This window comes from Sapajus apella, unplaced genomic scaffold, assembly GCF_009761245.1.
Source record: "Sapajus apella isolate SASKATOON/1434 unplaced genomic scaffold, GSC_monkey_1.0 scaffold16, whole genome shotgun sequence".
Classification (NCBI taxonomy): domain Eukaryota; kingdom Metazoa; phylum Chordata; class Mammalia; order Primates; family Cebidae; genus Sapajus; species Sapajus apella.
Genome location: NW_022436956.1, coordinates 14,880,452 through 14,899,076, shown reverse-complemented (window position 1 = coordinate 14,899,076; position 18,625 = coordinate 14,880,452). Strand labels below are relative to the sequence as shown.

The following is an 18,625-nucleotide window of genomic DNA, read 5'->3' as shown; positions in this document are numbered from 1 at the left end:
TTGACTCAAAACGTGTGGGCCCAGCTGTGTGCTCCTAAGACAAAGTAGGGACTTTTGGTCTGACATACAGACTGAGTTTATTAACCCCAGGACTCAAAGCAGGAACCCTGGCCCGAGCTCCCAGAGGGCCCCTTGTGCCCTCTGTATGCCCCCGCCATAGCTCACTCACTCACTGTTCTGCCTCGTCCCTGTGTCGGGGGGACCTCCTTGCAGTTGAGGCTTTTTTTTTTTTTTTTTTTTTTTTTTTTTTCTGTATCCCTGTGGCTAACATTGTGACTAGCTCATAACAGGCAATTATGATTTTTAAATATAAAATTCCCTTTTTTTCCTCAACTTTCAATGCCCTTCACTGAGGAAGGAGTTGTGAATACAGGAGAATACAATGCACATCTGCAGGAATTTTTAGGTAAGTGGAGGCAGCATATCTCAGTGCTTAAAGCCATTGTCACGCCAGACTCCTATTGACTTCAGGAGGGATAGCATTAGATTCAAGAGGCCAGAAACCAAGAGCCAACAATTGCGACATGGGGTTTGTTGAGGGGAACTTACTTAAGAGGGATCCAGTGGCTGGACAGGAGAACCACCACTGCCTGCAGGAAGCGTGCAGTTTATATAGCACTTCCTCTTAACACCCTCTGGCTAACAACCTCCACCTGGCAACCTTCATTTACCCCAAAACAAAGGGCCTCAGCCCCCTGTATGACCCACATTCCAAGGGCTGGGCCAGGGGCTCAGATTTTCCTCATAAAGAATGAATCTCTGGGTTGGCCACGCTTGGAACACTAGACACACATTCAGGTGCATCTGTCACACAGGGTCATTCTCAGGGTGTACAGTACTGAAGTTACCCCTGTCAGGTGCATCTGTCACACAGGGTCATTCTCAGGGTGTACAGTACTGAAGTTACCCCTGTCAGGTGCATCTGCCACACAGGCAGATCTCTAGAGTCGTAGTGCCTGGGTTTTCACCCTACTCTGCCTCCTACTAACCGTGTTACCTTGGGAAAACCTTGACTACCCCACAACTCAGTTTCTTGCTGTAAAATGGAGATAACAATAGGTCCCATCCCATAGAATTGTTGGTGAGGATTAAATGAGTTTATATATATAGAGTGCTTGGAACAATGCCTGGTACATTAACAAGGGCAATATAGGTGTTATTTGTGATTATTGCAATTATTATTCTCGTTGTTGGTGGGGAGCTTCCCGATTCCTGCTTTCCCTAACAGCCCAGAATTTCTGGGGGATGCTACTGTTGACACAGATCTGATGTGATGGAACAGGGATTGTGGCTAGAGGTAGACACATCAACAAAATTTAATCCCAAGTCATGAAGCTTGAACCTAGAATCCCAATCACCCTAGGATAAAGGCCCAATATTCTAGGAAGAACTGGCTCCTTCCCTTTTCCCTTATCCCCTCAGCCTTTAGACTCCTTAAGACTTTAGTACTCTGTTTCTTTCATGGGAAATGATGGCAGCAAGAAGAATGTCCAGATTCAGATACCAGAAAAAAAGATTCTGCAACAACAACAAATGGGGAGGAGGTTGAGTTCTGCATGCTCTCCATTCAGTGAAGTGGATCCTTCCATGTTTCACTTCTCCAGACTATCATTACCTCTTATCGGGTCTAACCCAACACAGGTGTAACAGGCCTTCTCCAATTCATCTTACACTGATTTTAATTGGGTATTCCTAGAGCTGGGCTTCTCAACTTTGGTTGCACATTGGAATCATCCAGAGAGCTTTTAAAATGGTTGATTTCCACACAGAGATTCTGATTTACTTTGTTTAAAGTGTGGCCTGGGTATTAGGATTTTAAATAGCTCCCAGGTGATTCTATCGTGCTATCAAGGTTAAGAACTAAGGCCCAACTGTGTATAGGAATCACTGAGAAACTTGTTAAAATGCAGATTTTTTTTTTTTTTTTTTTGAGATGGAGTCTCGCTCTGTCGCCCAGGCTGGAGTGCAGTTGCACAGTCTTGGCTCACTGCAACCTCCACCTCCCAGGTTCAAATGATTCTCCTGCCTCAGCCTCCCGCATAGCTGGGATTACAGGCATGCACCACCATGCCCGGTTAATTTTGTATTTTTAGTAGAGATAGGTTTTCACCATGTTAGCCAGGCTGGTCTGGAACTCCTGACCTCAGGTGATCCACCCACCTCGGCCTCCCAAAGTGCTGGGATTACAGGCATGAGCCACCGCGCCCGGCCCCTAAAATGCAGATTCTTGTTTGGTAGGTCCGGGGTTAGGTTCTGAGATTCTGAGTTTCTGATGCATTCCAAGGTGATGCAGATTTTGCTGGTCCATAGAGCACACTTTGAATAGCAAGGGCTTGGAGAACATGATAATATGATGCCTGTGTTCAATCATGGGCTTCCACGTAATAAGATATTTCAGCTTGGCATCTTAGGTTGGCATCAGAGGCATTTAGGGCCCCTAACAGCAATGGTTATCAAATGTGACCATCTGAATGACTCCTGGGCAAGTTTAAACAAATACAGATCCCTGGGCCCCATACCAGACCTACTAAATCAAGATATTCAAGGTACAGCCCGCACAGGGTATTTGAAAACACTTCCTAAGTGGCATAGATGAGCAACACATTTTAAGAATTGTGATATGGTTCCATTATAGTTTTCCAGGCTCCTTCCCCATTAATTCAACAAACAAACACTTTTTGTACCTGCCTTGTGCTAGGTCCTAGGGAAACAAAGATGAAACCAGTGCCATCCTTACCTTTGAAGGGTTGGTCAGATAAATGACGAAAACTAGAATATTTACTATTCCCCAGGGATGGTCTAAACACTCAGATCTCTGCTAATGGTCTTCACCTTTTAAGAATGTCTGGGTCCCTCAGCACCCAGGATTGCCTGTCCTGATCAATCAATCCAGACACCGTCTTTACTCAGCTAATTTTTGTATTTTTAGTAGAGATGGGGCTTCACCATTTTGGCCAGGCTGGTCTTGAGCTCCTGACCTCGTGATCAACCCACCTCAGCCTCCCAAAGTGCTGGGATTACATGCATGAGTCACCTTGCCCGGCCTGGAGCCTCCATTCTTATCGCTCAAACTTACTCTGCTCCATATTAAAATAGACCCAGAGAAGAAAAGGATTTACCCAAAGTGAAATAAAACAGTTGACATTTATTTAGTGACTTCCATGTGCCAGTCATTGTTCAAAGCACTTTACATATATAATCTCTAAAAATTCTCAAAATAACCTTATGAGATAGATATTATCAGTATCCCCATTCCGCGGATCAAGGAAAGGGAGGCAACAGAAAAGTAACTTGCCCAAACACATACCAAGCAAGATTCACTCTCAAGCCTTATGCTTTGCTGCCAAGTTGGAGACAGGGCTGACACTGGAATACTGTAACTTCTAATTCTCAGGCCTGAGCACTTTCCTGCTCATCACTTCCTGTTCCATGACTTAAATTCAAGCACGAGGGCAAGAAGGATGTCTGACTTCCCCAACAATGCCTAGTAAGGGTGCAAGCACTTAGTAGGTACTCGATACACGATGATTGGATGAGCTGTCTCTCGAGGGGAGGGGAGGAATGGATAATGATTTAAACAAACAACAACAGCTAAACAAGAGCAGCGGCCCGCAGGTCTCACGTCACCGTTAGATCCCTCTTTATCCCCCCGCCAGAGAAGTAGGACCCTCCCGCGCGCTTTCAGAACTTCGGTGGCCCGGCCCCGGCTCTGCGCTCCATCCTCCCAGCCAGCAGGTGCCCCCAGACCCCCGGCTCCTCCTCCGCCGCCGTCACAGCCTTGTCCTCCAGCTCTGGTTCCTCCGCTTCCTGTTGCAGCTATCTGGGCCCCGAGCTGCGGGCGCCTGGGCGCCCGAGGCTTCCCGGTACGCTCTGCCAGGTAACAGCGCGGCGCGAACTGCCCGGCCGGGGTGGGCACCGGGCCTGCACGTCCCATTGGTGGGGAAGGAGGCGGCAGAGGGCCCAGGCCGTCCTCCGAGGGGGAGCGGCCCTCCTCCTGCCTCGGGCGCCCGAGGCCTTCCTGCTCCAGGCTGCGGCGCCGGCGGGATGCAGGGATAACGGTGCTTGGCTCCGGCTCCCGGTCCAGGCGTGGCCAAGCGTCTCAGGCACCGCCGCGCGGAGATGCGATCGCGGTCCCTGCGAGGCCTCGGGGCCAGCCACGCCTGCTCCAAGGCTCCTCGTCAGCCTGGCCCTGGAACGGGAGAAACCGGGAGAGGAGCCTTGGGCTTTGGAGCGGCGATGGCCTTCCAAATGCCCTTCCGTTCTTTGAGAAAAACCAAGAGCAAAAGGCCGAAACCCACACAGGGAGTTCCCAAGGTCACAGAGTGGTGCCTGCCATTTACGAATGTCTGTTCTTTTATTTAAGTGTTTGTAAATGGGCTACTGTTTTCTCTGTTCTGCCAAGGATTTAGGATTCATAGAAAAGGACTCTAAAAATACTAATTGGCATATCCAAATGAGCTGATCCGCATTACTGGCCAGTGACCCTGGCCTTTAAAAGGAGATAAGGGAGGACGGTTCTTTTCACGCGGGACACTTTGTATTTCTGGCCCTTACTCTAAGAATTGGCCTTGATATTTTACAAAGTTTATCTCAGAACTTCATGTCAGAACTGGACCGGACTGTAGAGATCTTCAGTCCTAGCCTCTTTCTTTTCTTTCTCTTTCTCCCTTCCTCCCCTTCTTCCTCCTTCTTTTCTTTTCTTTTCTTTTTTTTTTTTAACGGGTTCTAGAGGTTAAAGTGATTTACCCACACTCTTATGGCTAGTCTTTCTAGCGGCAGAGACAGAATTGGAACCCAGGACTTGTTATGGACATCTACTGTTTTCTTGAATGGAAATGTGATTTCAGATGAAAGCTGTACAGAACTCGACCTTCATAAAGCCTTCTCTGGATAGCTTTCTTGGGAGTGGCTTGTGTATTGACGTCCACAAATACTATTTTGCTGGTCAGAACAAGGTTAAGCAGTAAGCATAGCCATGCAGAAAATTCCTGCTGAGATGAAACAGATATCTGAAATGTTTTTGACTTTTTATTTGTACTTTTCAATGGAGGAGCTAATGAGTACTAATAACAACATCTTGGTCATTTTTAGATTTTAGTCCTGTGTGACTAAATTGACTCAGTTATAGTTGTTTTTGTCCTAATGTATTTGTCACTAGTAAAAGTTTCAAGATACAGCATTCTGGCTTCATTTTTAACTGAATAATTGCCTTAAGGATATTTTTAGATCTCAACAAAAACTCGCCACCTCTTGTATGTTAGAATCCTTCTGCTTCACTCTTGGCAAATCTTTGGGTTGGATTTCAGAACTGAATAAAGCCAGAATTTTCCCCCAACCTCCAAGATGTCTGGACTCTTCGTTCAGTTCTATATTTAAGTTTATCCCAAGTTTTGATTTTGACTGATAAACCTGTGACCCAAATCCAAACCTCAGCTGAATTTAGTATCAGCTTAAAACCACATTAAACTGTCACGTGTCATGTGACCTCTAGCAGAAACCAAAGTGGCTGTGTTCTGTTTTTTCATGAGCACTTTTCATTGGGGTTTTTGAACTGTGAAGACATTATTTAATACGTGTGCTTTATTATCCGTGTATTATTGGTCAGTCATCACTGGAGGGTTATTATTGACATTTACTCATCATAAAATGTGATGCCAGCCTACCAACTCAGAGTGCAGTTCCTGGTTTCTGGTTTACAACATTCACCGGTTGCTAACATGTTATCTCGGAGGAACTTGGAATTATAAATACAGCCATACTTTGGAAGATTCTTGGCTGTTTAGATAAGGAAGATAAGACAAGGCAGTATTTTTGAACTATTATGTAATAGAAATGAGGACATATACACAGAATGACCCAATGCTGTTTTCTTAGGGTACATCCTTTGTTTTCTGGTTTTGGTCTTTTCATCATAGGATGGCATTAGCTCTGTGTCTGCAGGTGCTGTGCAGCCTGTGTGGCTGGCTCTCGCTCTATATTTCTTTCTGCCACCTGAATAAGCACCGAAGCTATGAGTGGAGCTGCCGGCTGGTCACCTTCACCCATGGAGTCCTCTCCATAGGCCTCTCCGCTTATATTGGCTTCATTGATGGCCCATGGCCTTTTACCCACCCAGGTAGGTAGGGGATTTTCCCTTAGGGATTTATGATTTGGGGGTAGTCTTAGAAGGATGAGACTTTAAAACAGAATTTGTACAATATTGAAAATTAACTCCCATTATAATTTTGTATTGGAATTCTCAGTCTTCTTCATTAACTCTGATATTGTTTATGTCGCCTGTTGTTTCTGCTTTTTGTAACTCTGCTTTTAAAACAACGTTTAAATTGCTTGTTGCAATTTAATCAGAAATATAAAAACCACAAAGCCAATATCAACATCTTCCACTACCACCCCCCGCCAAAAGACACAAATAGAACTGTATTGTACATGTTTTTGGCAACTTGCAACTTTTACTTGACTGTATATTCAAAAGACATCACCTTTCCATGTCTGCATTAAGAGGATGAGATGCTCCTTATCCTTTTTAATTGTTACTAGATGTCCAAGTGTTACTTTCATAAATATAAAAATTTTACCCCCTTGTATTAATCGGCTGGGGCTGCCATAACACAGTACCACAGAGTGGGTGGCTTAAACAACAGACTTTATTTTCTTGCAATTCTAGAGGCTGGAAGTCCAAGTTCAAGGTGTTAGCAGGTTTGGTTTCTTCTGAAGCCTCTGCCCTTGGCTTGCAGATGGCCGCCCTCCCACTGTGTCTTTACATGGTCACCCCCTCTGTGTGTGTGTGTGTGTGTGTGTGTGTGTGCGCGCGTGTGTGCACGCGCACATATCTGTGTCCTAATCCCTTCTTTGAAGGATGACAGTCACATTGGATTACTCTAATTACGCCATTTTAACTTGATTACCTCTTTCAAGGCCTTATTTCCAAATACACTCACATTCTGAGGTACTTCCGGTTAAGGGCTTTAACATATGAATTTGGGGAGGGGGTATACAATGCAGCCCTTAACTCCCCTGGAATGTAATTTTAAAAATATTTCTTTAGATTCTCTTATTGATTTTCTGAGTTTTCCCCCAAATTGTCAAACTGATGAAAGCAACTGTTAAGCTTTGTGTTTTATATGAAGGTTCTAAACGGTTTCAAATATGTCAGGTCCTTGAAACCTATGTTCCTGGACATGAGAACACACTCAGTTTTGGGGCCCTCCCCAGAATCTACTTTCAGGATGGGTTAGGGCCACTGAGTGTTCATAACCTAACCCATTAAGCTGAGAAAAAAAATCTGACATTCAGGAAACAATGACTCAAGAGTCTGGAACTAAACCTTTAGCAGGGTAAAAAAAAATAATAATTTAGGATTTTAATTAAAGGAACAAAATAACTGGATTTTATGCTGTTCCACAGAGGGGACACTGAGATTATTGCCTGCATTCATTGAAGGATGCAAACTCACTGAAGTCTGATTCATCAGAACAGCATTTCCTGGGGTCCGAACATTGTTTAGCTTGATAAAGACCTAGATTTTATATTTTAGTCTTTCTTTGGTTCTCATTAAAAAGCACGTGCCTGCCATTGTTTTTGCTTCTTTAATGTTCAATAAGGTTTGAAAGACAACAACATAGGATCCCTGTGCAAGGTAGCACAATTCCCAGTCACTCAATTTGCTTCTGTCTTGGTTTATTTCAGGCTCACCCAATACACCTCTCCAAGTTCATGTTCTGTGTCTCACCTTGGGCTACTTCATCTTCGACTTGGGCTGGTGCATCTACTTCCAGTCTGAGGGTGCCTTGATGCTGGCTCATCACACATTGAGTATCTTGGGCATTATCATGGCCCTTGTACTTGGGGAGTCTGGCACAGAGGTCAATGCAGTCCTCTTTGGAAGTGAGCTTACCAACCCCTTGCTACAGATGCGCTGGTTTCTCCGGGAAACAGGGCACTATCACAGTTTCACTGGAGATGTTGTGGACTTCCTCTTTGTGGCTCTGTTCACAGGAGTGAGGATTGGTGTAGGAGCTCGCCTCCTTTTCTGTGAAATGGTCTCCCCCACGCCTAAGTGGTTCGTGAAGGTTGGGGGAGTAGCAATGTATGCTGTGTCTTGGTGTTTTATGTTTAGCATCTGGCGCTTTGCATGGAGGAAGAGCATCAAGAAGTACCATGCTTGGAGAAGCAGGCGGAGTGAGGAACGGCAGCTGAAACACAATGGACATCTCAAAATACACTAGCCAAGTCTTGCTCCAGATTATGGATTGGGTTAAGTCAGCCATGGGAACCAGGTTGGAAATATGACTGTTATGGAATTATGCTTATAACAAACTTAGGTTTCAAAAAAGGGCTAAATTTATTGATCAATTTGGTCAGTCTTCAAGCCGAGCGTATATCAGTATTAAAACACTAACTTCTACAGTGGCACAGTTGTAGAAAGTGAGAATACTTCTTGGTAGTTGGGAGTAAGTCAGAACTGTGAAGTGAGCACTACAGGCATTTGTTTTCATTTGTGGTGACCCTGGGTCCTCCTGTCCTTGGGAGGTTTGATGTTCAGGCAGCTTAGAAAGGAACTCGAAAAAGATTAGTGCCGATTCTTGTTCTTTTGAGAAGTAACTCCTTCAATAAACACTGATTTCTGCTTTCCATGTAGCAATTTATCTAAGTTTACCTCATTTACTATAAAGTGAGGGGCTTTCAGGAAGACACACGCCTTTGGCATTTTGAACATTTGATCGGGGAATTAGTTCTGCTTAAACAGAGCGGGTAGGAGGGCAAGAGTGAAACTGGCAGTGAGGGGGAGGGTTACTTACTGAACCTCCTATACCGACTGTGCTAGAGGTCCCCAAGACCACTGCCAGGTTCCGTAATTCTCTGGGAGGACTCAGAGAACTCAGCATATAGTCTTACTCATAGTTCTGATTTATTATAGTGAAAGATACAAAGAAAAATCCGTAAAAGGAGAAGGCACCTGAGACAAAGTCTAGGAAAACTAGGCACAAGCCTCCAGAGTCCACTCCCAGTGGGATCACACAGGATGCGCTTAATTCCCCTAGCAATGATTTGTGACAACATGTGAATGAGTTGTCTACTGGAGAAGGTCATTACAGACTCAGTACCCAACGTTTTTACTGGGGACAGGTCATCTAGGCAGACTTTCCCTGGCGGATAGCAAAATTCAAGACTCTCAAAAGGAAAACAGGTGTCCAGCATAAGCCATATTGTTTGCACAAACAGTTCAGATACAGTAAGCCAGTCTTATCAGTTAATGGTGGGAGCCCTTCCAAAATCTAAGTTCCCAAATGCCGGCCAGTGGCCAACCCTGTAATCAGGCCTCTCCAAGGATAGCAGTTTAGGCCTGCTATGTTAACTCTTTGATGCACAAAACCTACAGAGTTAGGGCTTTGGATTTGAGATGAATGAAGTGTGGGAGATTTACTGAGTTCTGTTATATGATTCTGCCCTACGAGGAAAACTATGCCAGTTCTCAGGGCTTTTGTGCATTAATCTCCTAGGCATTTGAGGCTATGACTAAATTCCATAGGGATTTACCATGTGGATTCCACTGTGCTTGAGATGGCAGTTTAGATTTCAGCTCTGCTGTACATATTGCAAACTAGAACCAAAGACTTTAAAGTATGTACTGGCCTCAGGGGGGTGAGGTTAATTTTTTTTTTTTTTTTTTCATTTTAGATACATTCCCTTTTAGTACTCTTTCTTTTTTCCTATTTCTATTAAAAAGGTACCACTCTATGGACAAACTAATATGACAAGGTCAGTCTTGAAAGGAAAAAACATAATAATTCTTAGTGTGACAGTCTCCAACAGAAGCAAGAATATAAACTTAGAACAAGGGGTTAAGAATCAAGAATTCCTGGGTTCTTTTAACTAATTTCACTATTCACTTGCCAGATCATTTGGATAGGTTGTTTATTCTTTGCCTGAGTTTAAGCCTATTGTAAATGAATGAAATACCCTGTTGTATATTTCACAGAGAAATTATGTGGCATTTTAGTAATGGAGGTCTTTAACATAGGGCTTTTATGGAAATATGAAGTATTTATGTATTTATTGATTATTTTTGACATGTTATTTAGTTCAATGGTGTTTGACTAGCCCAGTGGGTGAGCAAGCATATGGTGCTACTGGAACCAAGGCTGGTCAGTAGGAAGTGTCAGTCCATTCCATGGCCACTGGTAATCTCACGTAATGAGCAGTCTCGAAAATGGATGTCTTGGCCACAGAAACCAGGCATGAGGGAGTGGTTGGAATGGTGTAAAGTCATCACTGTTAAGGGAACAGTAACTTTAAAAGCATGTTAACAGTGGATCTTTAAAAATGAATATGAAAGAGTTTTGCTGGTCATTGAGATAATCTGACAGCATCTCCACTTCCTTTTTTTTTTTTTTTTTTTTTTCCAAATCTCCACTTTTTATTTTTTCTATCATGAGTGCCCCTAAAATGCTGGTGAGCTTCTTTCCAACAAAATTGCAGTCAAAGTAGGATGCTGGGGAATGCTGATTTTAGCAAAAGCCTAGCAGAAAAGAGTGGCTTGGCACATGAGTTTAAAAAATAAAAAAGCTGGCTCTTGAATTTTGGCACAGTGCAACCTGTTCCATACCAGACAAATGAACAGGCTTAATCTGGTACCAATTCTTTTTCTCTCTTACTCCCCAGAAGTGAAGGGACTGCAGATCTTGTTGTTTGGGGGACACTTTCATTGGAATGTATATAGGTTTTTTTGAATGGTGAGAAATCTGAATAATTGATAAGGGGAAGGGAATCCCTCATTTCAGCTTTTCTTGATGTCACTAATAACTATGAAAAAAACCTCTGAGAGAACAATGTGAACTGAAGATGACTCAGCAGTTCAGATAATGCTCAGTTTTGAAACCACAGGTAAATGAAGGGCTAATTAATGTGTGGTATACTTGGACAAAATGAAGTACTCATTTGCACTGGATTACTATGTAATGATAGCTAACACTGTTCAAGAAGGATTTATATTTCCATAAGATTTGTACTAAATTTTATAAAAGTAAAACAACTTTTTATAAATCCAGAGTCTGTCTTTATATTTTTGTGGTGGTTTTGCCAAGATGTTAAAAAAAGCCTTTTGACCCGTAGAAATGTTGACCTGTATTCATACTTGTGAGTATCTCTAATCTGCTGTTCATTATCAATCATTCACGATATTTTTTATTTTGGTGGGGGGTAACAATTGACATACAGAAAACAGTCTGCCGAAAGAGAAAGGAAGAACCTTAATTTGTTTCTTGTTCTGCCACCTGTTTGGACACTTGCCTTTAAAGTGATAGTGTCAAGTGAGTTGACATCAGAAACATCATCTGAAGACAGCTGGGGGCCCTGTCTTGAGGACTGTACTTCCAATGCCTAAAACAGTCTGGGATGCATAGCAGATACTTAATAAGCATGTTGAAAGAATGGACAAGAGGATGAGAATGTGGTTTAGAATATTCCCCATTGGGAAACCTCCTCAAAGAGCATGTCCAGTGACTGGTTCATCAATGTCATTTTTCTAGGTAAAGCACTACTGACCCTGAGGAGGGTGTTCTAGACTGGCTTGACTTTCTGAAGGCATCCATAGTCTTTAACACAGTTGAGCTACCAGCAGCTTTAAAGAGGATTTCAGGTATTTTTTTGTTTTTGTTTTTTTTTCATTAATGCTTTATAGGCGACTACAGAGATTTTCATCGTTTAAAAAAATTAATTCTGGAATGAATAACCACTGGCTTAATTCAATCTTTTGCCTACCATCTTCTGAAGCTTTCCCACAGCAAAATGCCTTCTTTGCCCACAGCTAGAACCGTGGGTCTGTTTAAGTTTGGAAAGATCTTGAAAGCAGCTTGCCAAGAGGTTTTGTATGCAAGGAAGAGAAGGTGAATTAGGAAACTTTCCCAGTTTGTTTTATTCCTGAAGCTTAAGTATTGAGGCTTCCTTCAAGTATTAAAGGAAGAGGGGAACTCATTTTTAAAATGCATGATTTGACGAGTCATTGGGTTCAATTAATTGATACTTACACTGTAACATTATTAGAATAGGGGAGCATAAGATATTTAGTACTTTTAAGAAATATTTTTTTAAGTTTGGCGATAAGGTTTGCCTTTTGGTCAGTGTATGTGTGTATGTATAGATAGATAGATAGATAGATAGATAGATAGATAGATAGATAGACAGACAGAGATAGATGGATGAATGGGATTCCAGTTACATGTAAGCACTCAATTTTTAAGTCTTCAAGGTAGAATTGTTATGCTAGGATTCGCCAGCAGGTGGCAATGTGTCTTGGTTTCATCATTAGGAAGGTCTCTTGGCTAATCTGCTTCTATTCTTTCCAAAAATAAACATTACAAAATTAGCTGGCTGTGCCTTGAACCTAAAAAAATCAAGCAATAAAGAGTCGTCTCTGGGCTCTGTTTATCTTTTCCGTTTTTTTTTTTTTACCCCGTTCTAACTAACGTCAGCCTGAGCTCATGCCTCTATTCGGGGATAATGATCCTTGCATGAACTGTTTCAGAATGACTTTTTGCAACAGTATTGTTAAGAGGTAATTGTTTCCTCTCTCCACATCCATTGTTTATTAGATTTGATTTGCTACTTGGATTCCACAAAATGGCTGAAATCCCTTGCCACCAACATAGGTCTAAGCTCAAAAGTCTGAAAATAGTTGGGTAAAGGGAATTAGCCACTTTAGACGTTTGCAGGCAGAATTGAAGAACTTAAATTGTATGTAGTACTGTATGTATTGTATGTAGTACTTAAATTGTATGTAGTACTTAAATTGTATGTAGTACTTAAATTGCCATAATACTGATTTATTCGATCATAAAACTAGATGAGTATCTAAATCTCTCTACCCAGTAGGGGAAAAAACCGAAAAACCATTTGGGAACCCTTCAGAGAACCGTAATGCTATTTACTGGATAAATATATCTCTTTTTCTTCTCCTATTTCTTTCCACAACACGCTTAAGTCGCTATGGAAAGCACCACGCTTTCTCAATTTGGCAAATAACACATTTCATTTTGCCAAGACAGAAACAGCATAAAAGCAATATTTATACCGAGAAGCCCTGCCTGCAGTCCCCAACTGCTCTCCCGCAGCCCCGAGCCTCCCGCTGCCGCCGCGCTCTCCCGCCGGGGCCGACAGGTGCCCAGGTGAGCGGGGTTGCGGAGGCAGCGATGGGCGCCGGCCCGGCACAGGCAGATCGCGCGCAGCCAGGAAACAGGAGCGCCGAGTACATTCCCTTAGGGAATAAAAGTTTCCAGGACAAGGGGGGCCGGTAATTTCCAAAGAGCCTCCCGGCACAACGTCCTCGGGATCTGGGGGGCGCTCTCGGGCGGTCTGTGGTGCAAGTCGACTTAGTACAAATTGGACTCGAAAGGGCGCGTCTCGGCACTCACGGCCCCGGGCGCCACAGGAGGTGGGTGGGCCTCCCGGGGCCGCACGGGTCCCACCTCCCTCCCTCTCGCAGGACTACTTTTCCGCTCCCCCCAACCAGGCTCCGGCGGAGGCGTCCGCGCGGATGCAGGAAAGCGAGCCTGAGAGGCGGAGGGATCCCGGGTGAGGCGACTTCCCGAAGTCTGAGAGGAGGGGGCCAAAAAAGTCAGCGGGGGACGGGAAGCACGAGCTCGCGCCGGACGCGCCGGGGCCGGGAAGCCAGAACCGGAACCGGAACCCGCGCGCGCGCCCGCGGTTGCGCGGCCCCCACCGCCGCCGGCCTTCTCCGTCGTTTGCGCGCGCGCCCGCGAGGGCCTCCAGAACCCGGCGAGCCGGCCCTGCGCGGGGAGTCGCAGCCGCCGCCTCCGCCTCCGCCTCTGGGGCCAGGGCTGCCAGGCCGGGCCGGACGGGCATCTCCCGCCCCTCGCGGGGAGCGTCGGGGAGGAGCCGCCGCCTCTGGCGACTGCGGAAGAGTCCGGGCCTCAAAGGGATGGGGAGCAGTCCGCGGCGCTGAGACACCCGGGTCCCTGTCACCTTGGGCCGCGGGACCCCTCCCCCGGCGCCCGCGGCTCGTCCCAGCGCCAGGAGCCTGGTGGGGGCGGCGAGCACAGGAGGAGAGCCCCGGGCCGGGGACATGGAACAGCGCGAGCCCGGCGCGGGACGGCCGGAGACGCGGCAGACGCTGCGGCCACGAGCAGCCGGCAGCCCCAGATAGAGAGCGGGGAGGGAGGGCCCCGGCCCTGCCGCAGCGGGGAGTTCGAGGCCCCGAGACTCCGGAGGAGGAGCCGACACCCGTCCCTGAGCTGCTGATCCCGCCCCAGCCCCGGCGGGAGTCCCGGGTCCCCTTCCCACGGCGCGCGGACTTCTCTCTGAGGAAGTTTCTCCTTGTGCCTCTGGAGGATTTCTCACTATCTCGACTCGCTCTGGACTGACGGCTCCCTGGCTTTCTCAGTTTGTTTTGGGAGATAACTTGTTTTGCTCCAACCCGCATCCCTTGACCTCTTCCAATCGGATGGTCTAGATGACTGAATGGAGTTTTGAGTTGGACTTTTGCGTCCCTGACGGAGTTGGGCCTGATCCCAGAGCACTGGGGGTGGGGAGGAGGTGTTACTGTAAAATGCAAGTTGGATAAAAGGAGGATCTCTCGCCAAGGGCCCCAATGAGTGGCACACAGTCTACTATCACCGACAGGTTGGTATGAATTCCTCCTTCGCTCGGCCTCCCGGAATTGGGCCCGACCTAGCAGGGGAGTCGGTGATTGCAGATTGCTTTTGGCCAGCGAAGTTGACAGGCAGAGGAGAGAGGGTTGTTTCGGAGCTGTGCAGTTCCCCGGGGTTGCTGCCAGTTATCCAGTTGATTGGCTTTTGGAAATGTAGCTTTTCTGGAGAGAAACTTCCCTCCCGCTTCTCGGAGAAGGGGGAGGTAAAGCCATGATTGTGGTTTTCCGCCTGTAGTGTGCATTAGGATCGTGTACTCATCTGGAAATCAGAAGAGAAGGTCATTTTGGGTGAAGGTCGGTGTCTGAAGTCGGCTTGGTATTGGTGCATTGTTTTTGGGTTTTAGCCCTGTCCTGAGGTAGTTCTCAAGACGATTACATTTTAGGAATTTCTACCTGTGAACTTAATGTTGAGCCTACTGCATGGTCATCTGGGAACTTGATCTGCTTTAGATGTTGACCTGCACAGTGTTTAATTATTATCTAATAACTTTCCAGAATGTTGACATTACCAGTAAATCACAGGTTCTTGCTGGAGACGGTGTCCAGGAGCTGAAGAAATGAGGGTAAATCATGGGGTTTGCTTTTAATTCTTGTATTTAAATATTTCATCTTCCAGAAACACTTGGCGTTTAAGAGATATAAACCCATAAGCACAGTATAAGCGTGCAGCTTAATTTGTTGAATTCTGTGTCTGCCCTTTATAGCACTTATCAATGTTGCATGGTGGTGTGGGGCGAATTGAGCTAGACCATGTGTGGTTGAAGTGCAGTTTGCTTATCTAAGAGTTACTCTTCTCATAGGGTAAGGGATAAAAGCATATTGATTTCTTCACCACATTTCATTTCTCAATTTAATTATTGACATTGCATGCCAGTCCCAAATTTGTCAGCTTGCTTTATTTTTAAGTCAATCTTCAAACTATTACATCATGAAAAAATAGATCAGGTGACTGAATTAGAGTGTCAAAACTCTGATGAAAAGTGCAACAATAGTGCTTTTGCACAAAGTAGTTTAATTTCCTAGTAAGAGTTTTACCCAATTGTAAGACTCATTTGTTGATTTTAAGAGGGCCAAATTCCATTATCATACCATAACAGCTACTCCAGAAACAGAACTTCCTCTTCCTGTTGATGCTTTCCAGCGTCACATGAATGTTCACTTAAAAGAGTCCGTTAAATATTTAAAGTATTTATATTTACTCTGTGTATTTTTCAAAATGGCTTTTCATTTTCAATGAAATAATGTTTAATTTTTCCAAGAATACACTTAAGTATTGACAGTGCTTACCTTGCTGTCTTCTGGTTATCCCCATTTTTTTCCTTTCAGGGTATTTTGCTTCTGAGAAATCACTTTCACGGGTGTAGGGATAATTGTTTTCCTGGTTCATTCAATTCTTGCTCTTTCTGTTGAGCCTGTAGACAAGACATCTTACTAGGAACTAATGTAATGTTGGTTTTCATTGTGATGCTGAGGTGTTTAGTTTATAGAAACAGAATGAACTCATTCCACACACAAATCACTTAAAAGCCCTCAAGTAATGATTTTTCTTCAGCATTGCTTCTCAGGGATTTTTCTTCTCATTATCTTGGAAATAGAATCTTGGGATTTGTATCCTCTTTATAACTTAGATGGCATATAAACATTCAATAAGGATGAAATTATTGGAAGCCTGTTTTTTGTTTTTTTTGTGGCTAGGCACTGTGCTAGGCACAAGAGATTACAAAATGAATATTGTAAGATTAATCTACAAATTGGCTTGGGCATTAATGTTTTTTGAACTGGTTCAGGTGCTGCCTAATTTTACATATTGTTTTAAAAAAGAAAAAAACCTTGGAAAGCCAACTAATAAGCACTGCTGAGACCTGTTTCGTAGGGATTTACTGCTTTTTTTTTTTTTAACTGAGAATTATTCTTATTTGACTACTACTTTTTCTTTAAATATATTTTGTAAATATAAAGCATCCATTTGCTCTTAAGAGAGTAGTTGCTCCTAATTTGAATATATGTTGGGGTGAAATCTGGAGGTACTGGTTTAATATTATTTCTATACCAGGGTGTCTTAACAAGGTTATCGGCATAGAATAGTTTCTAGCTTTCTCTCAGCCCTACTCACCTTCTTTTTACACTAACTTCAGTGTACTGTAGATATATTTTGCTGATTCTAGAACTATTGGAAAATTAACAGCGCCAGTGTAGCTTTTTAGATAGAGATCCTTTCAAGTTTGAAGTGCTGTATGTGGTATGGCTTTGTTTTGTAGAGTGTACAGAACTACCAGGCCAGCTGTGTGAGTTAGAGTTCTTTCATTGTGGTGCTTCTGACTACAGAGTCTGTCTGTCCTCAGTTGAAATCAGACTAGCTGGTTTTGGGCGTTGTTCTGTTTTGCAGTTTGTGGCAGGCGACACATGGCTGAACAAGATAAGGGTTTTATTCTTGTGTTAGGGACGTGCTGGGGCTGGGATGGAATTCAGCTATGTTTAGGCTCTGATTGGTCACTTTGGATACTCAGAACTCTCTTACATCCTGCTATTATTTTGCAGTTAAATCAACACATTCACTTGTTCTCTTTCTCTTCATCTTTTATTCCTCAGTCTGTACCCCTTTTCTTAAAACCTAAAACTCGAACTTTTTTTAAAACTTAAAACTCACCCTATGTTCATGGTAGCTATTGCTTCTATGTAGTGTATCCAAACAGCTTAAAAAAAAATTCTAAGCAGTTTATGAACAGTCTTTTGCTTTTTTTTTTGTGAGACCTAGTGTCTATAGTTTTCATCGCTGAGAATGAGCACTTGACAAGTGGTAGAGATGTCTGATTGCTGCTGTTCAGTCTGCTTTGGTTGCTCCATTCAGTCTTAAAATATATCCTAAATGTTTACAATCCTCCTAGATGTCTTTCTTGTATCCCTGAGAATTTAGGGGTCCAATAGCAATTGAAATTTCTTCTGAGAGGTAGGTAGAAAGGAGAGAATGCTCTTTCAGTAGACTCAGTAAATGATTTCAGGCCAGCATCTAGAACATTGAATTTTCAGGGACAGTGCAGTTAGGAAAATTATAAGGGTCTTCCTTGAAATAAATGGAATTTTGTTTGCCTAGGGCTTATGAATTTTGTAGTTTTTGATTTATAAACATAGGTTTTTAATATAATTTTTTAAGCACCAAATTCAGCTTTAAGCTATTTAACTTAAGCAAATTTTTTAAGTAAGTGTGGAAACCTGTGACTTTATTGTGTCTGTACCTAGTAATTAGCGTTTTCATTAATGATACTTTTATCGGCAAAATTGCTGTATAATGCTTTTGACTAAAAAAAAGAACTACTCATGTTTACATGTTATTTTCAACATTGCATGAGTCATCTATCTGTAAGGTAAAATTATTTGTAACCTTTTCTTGTAAAGTCAGCCAGTCAATAAATACAAAATGGAAATGGGGGCTAAGGATCACAGTGTTAGTTTTATATTCAGTTTTATCTTTGCCTTTTTAGTTGAGTATTAAATCTTGAGTCATAAAGGTATGCAGTAGTACATTCATTTGGACAGTTTTACATGAGTCAACATGCAGAGCCTAAAGTAACTTTTTTTGAAAGTACAGAGCTGTAGTCTTCCTGATTAATGGTACATTATATGATGTTCGTATTCATTGAGGTGACGAGAAGCTTTATTTGAAATCTTTACAAAAATATGTTAACCTTGGAATACCATGTAACACATTGGTGGTTTCCAGTTGTTGACTTGTATATACCATTGAGATGTAGGTTTTTGTTTTTGTTTTTTGAGACCGAGTCTTGCTCTGTCACCCAGGCTGGAGTGCAGTGGTGTGATCACGGCTCACTGCATCCTCTGCCTCCCAAGTTCAAGCGATTCTCCTGCTCAGCCTCCCGAGTAGCTGGGATTACAGGTGCCTGCCACCATGCCTGTCTGATTTTTGTACTTTTAGTAGAGATGGGGTTTCACCATGTTGGCCAG

At 43.6% G+C, this 18,625-nt stretch overlaps 2 protein-coding genes across 8 annotated transcripts in view; both read left to right on the top strand.

Annotated features, from left to right (window-relative positions):
- The first annotated feature begins 3,775 nt into the window (after positions 1-3,775).
- TLCD5 (TLC domain containing 5) lies at positions 3,776-11,049 on the top strand. Of its 4 annotated transcripts, none has more exons than XM_032285182.1 (3): positions 3,776-3,877; positions 5,916-6,115; positions 7,687-11,049. In XM_032285182.1, exons 2-3 carry the CDS (start codon positions 5,917-5,919, stop codon positions 8,223-8,225), a joined length of 738 nt encoding a protein of 245 aa, XP_032141073.1. In that variant the 5' UTR covers positions 3,776-3,877; position 5,916; the 3' UTR covers positions 8,226-11,049. The 4 variants fall into 4 exon arrangements, with proteins under 4 accessions (XP_032141073.1, XP_032141074.1, XP_032141077.1 ...); XM_032285183.1 differs by having other exon boundaries at positions 3,783-3,863; XM_032285184.1 differs by having other exon boundaries at positions 3,800-3,877; positions 5,927-6,115.
- A 3,222-nt stretch (positions 11,050-14,271) lies between these two features.
- Positions 14,272-18,625, top strand: part of ARHGEF12 (Rho guanine nucleotide exchange factor 12) — a 152,078-nt gene continuing 147,724 nt past the window's right edge. For 3 of the 4 annotated variants that reach the window (XM_032285180.1, XM_032285179.1, XM_032285177.1), the window contains exon 1: positions 14,520-14,637. In XM_032285180.1, the coding sequence (XP_032141071.1) occupies positions 14,606-14,637 (32 nt within the window). In that variant the 5' untranslated portion in view covers positions 14,520-14,605. Of the gene's footprint in view, positions 14,638-18,625 lie in introns of all 4 variants that reach the window. The other variant, XM_032285178.1, reaches the window with a different exon arrangement.

What these genes read in the sequence shown, in the direction of transcription:
- TLCD5 (XM_032285182.1), top strand. Translation starts at nt 5,917, where the DNA reads ATGGCATTAGCTCTGTGTCTGCAGGTGCTGTGCAGCCTGTGTGGCTGG. An exon ending in ATGGCCTTTTACCCACCCAG is followed by an intron (nt 6,116 to 7,686) that starts GTAGGTAGGGGA and finishes GGTTTATTTCAG; the next exon opens with GCTCACCCAATACACCTCTC.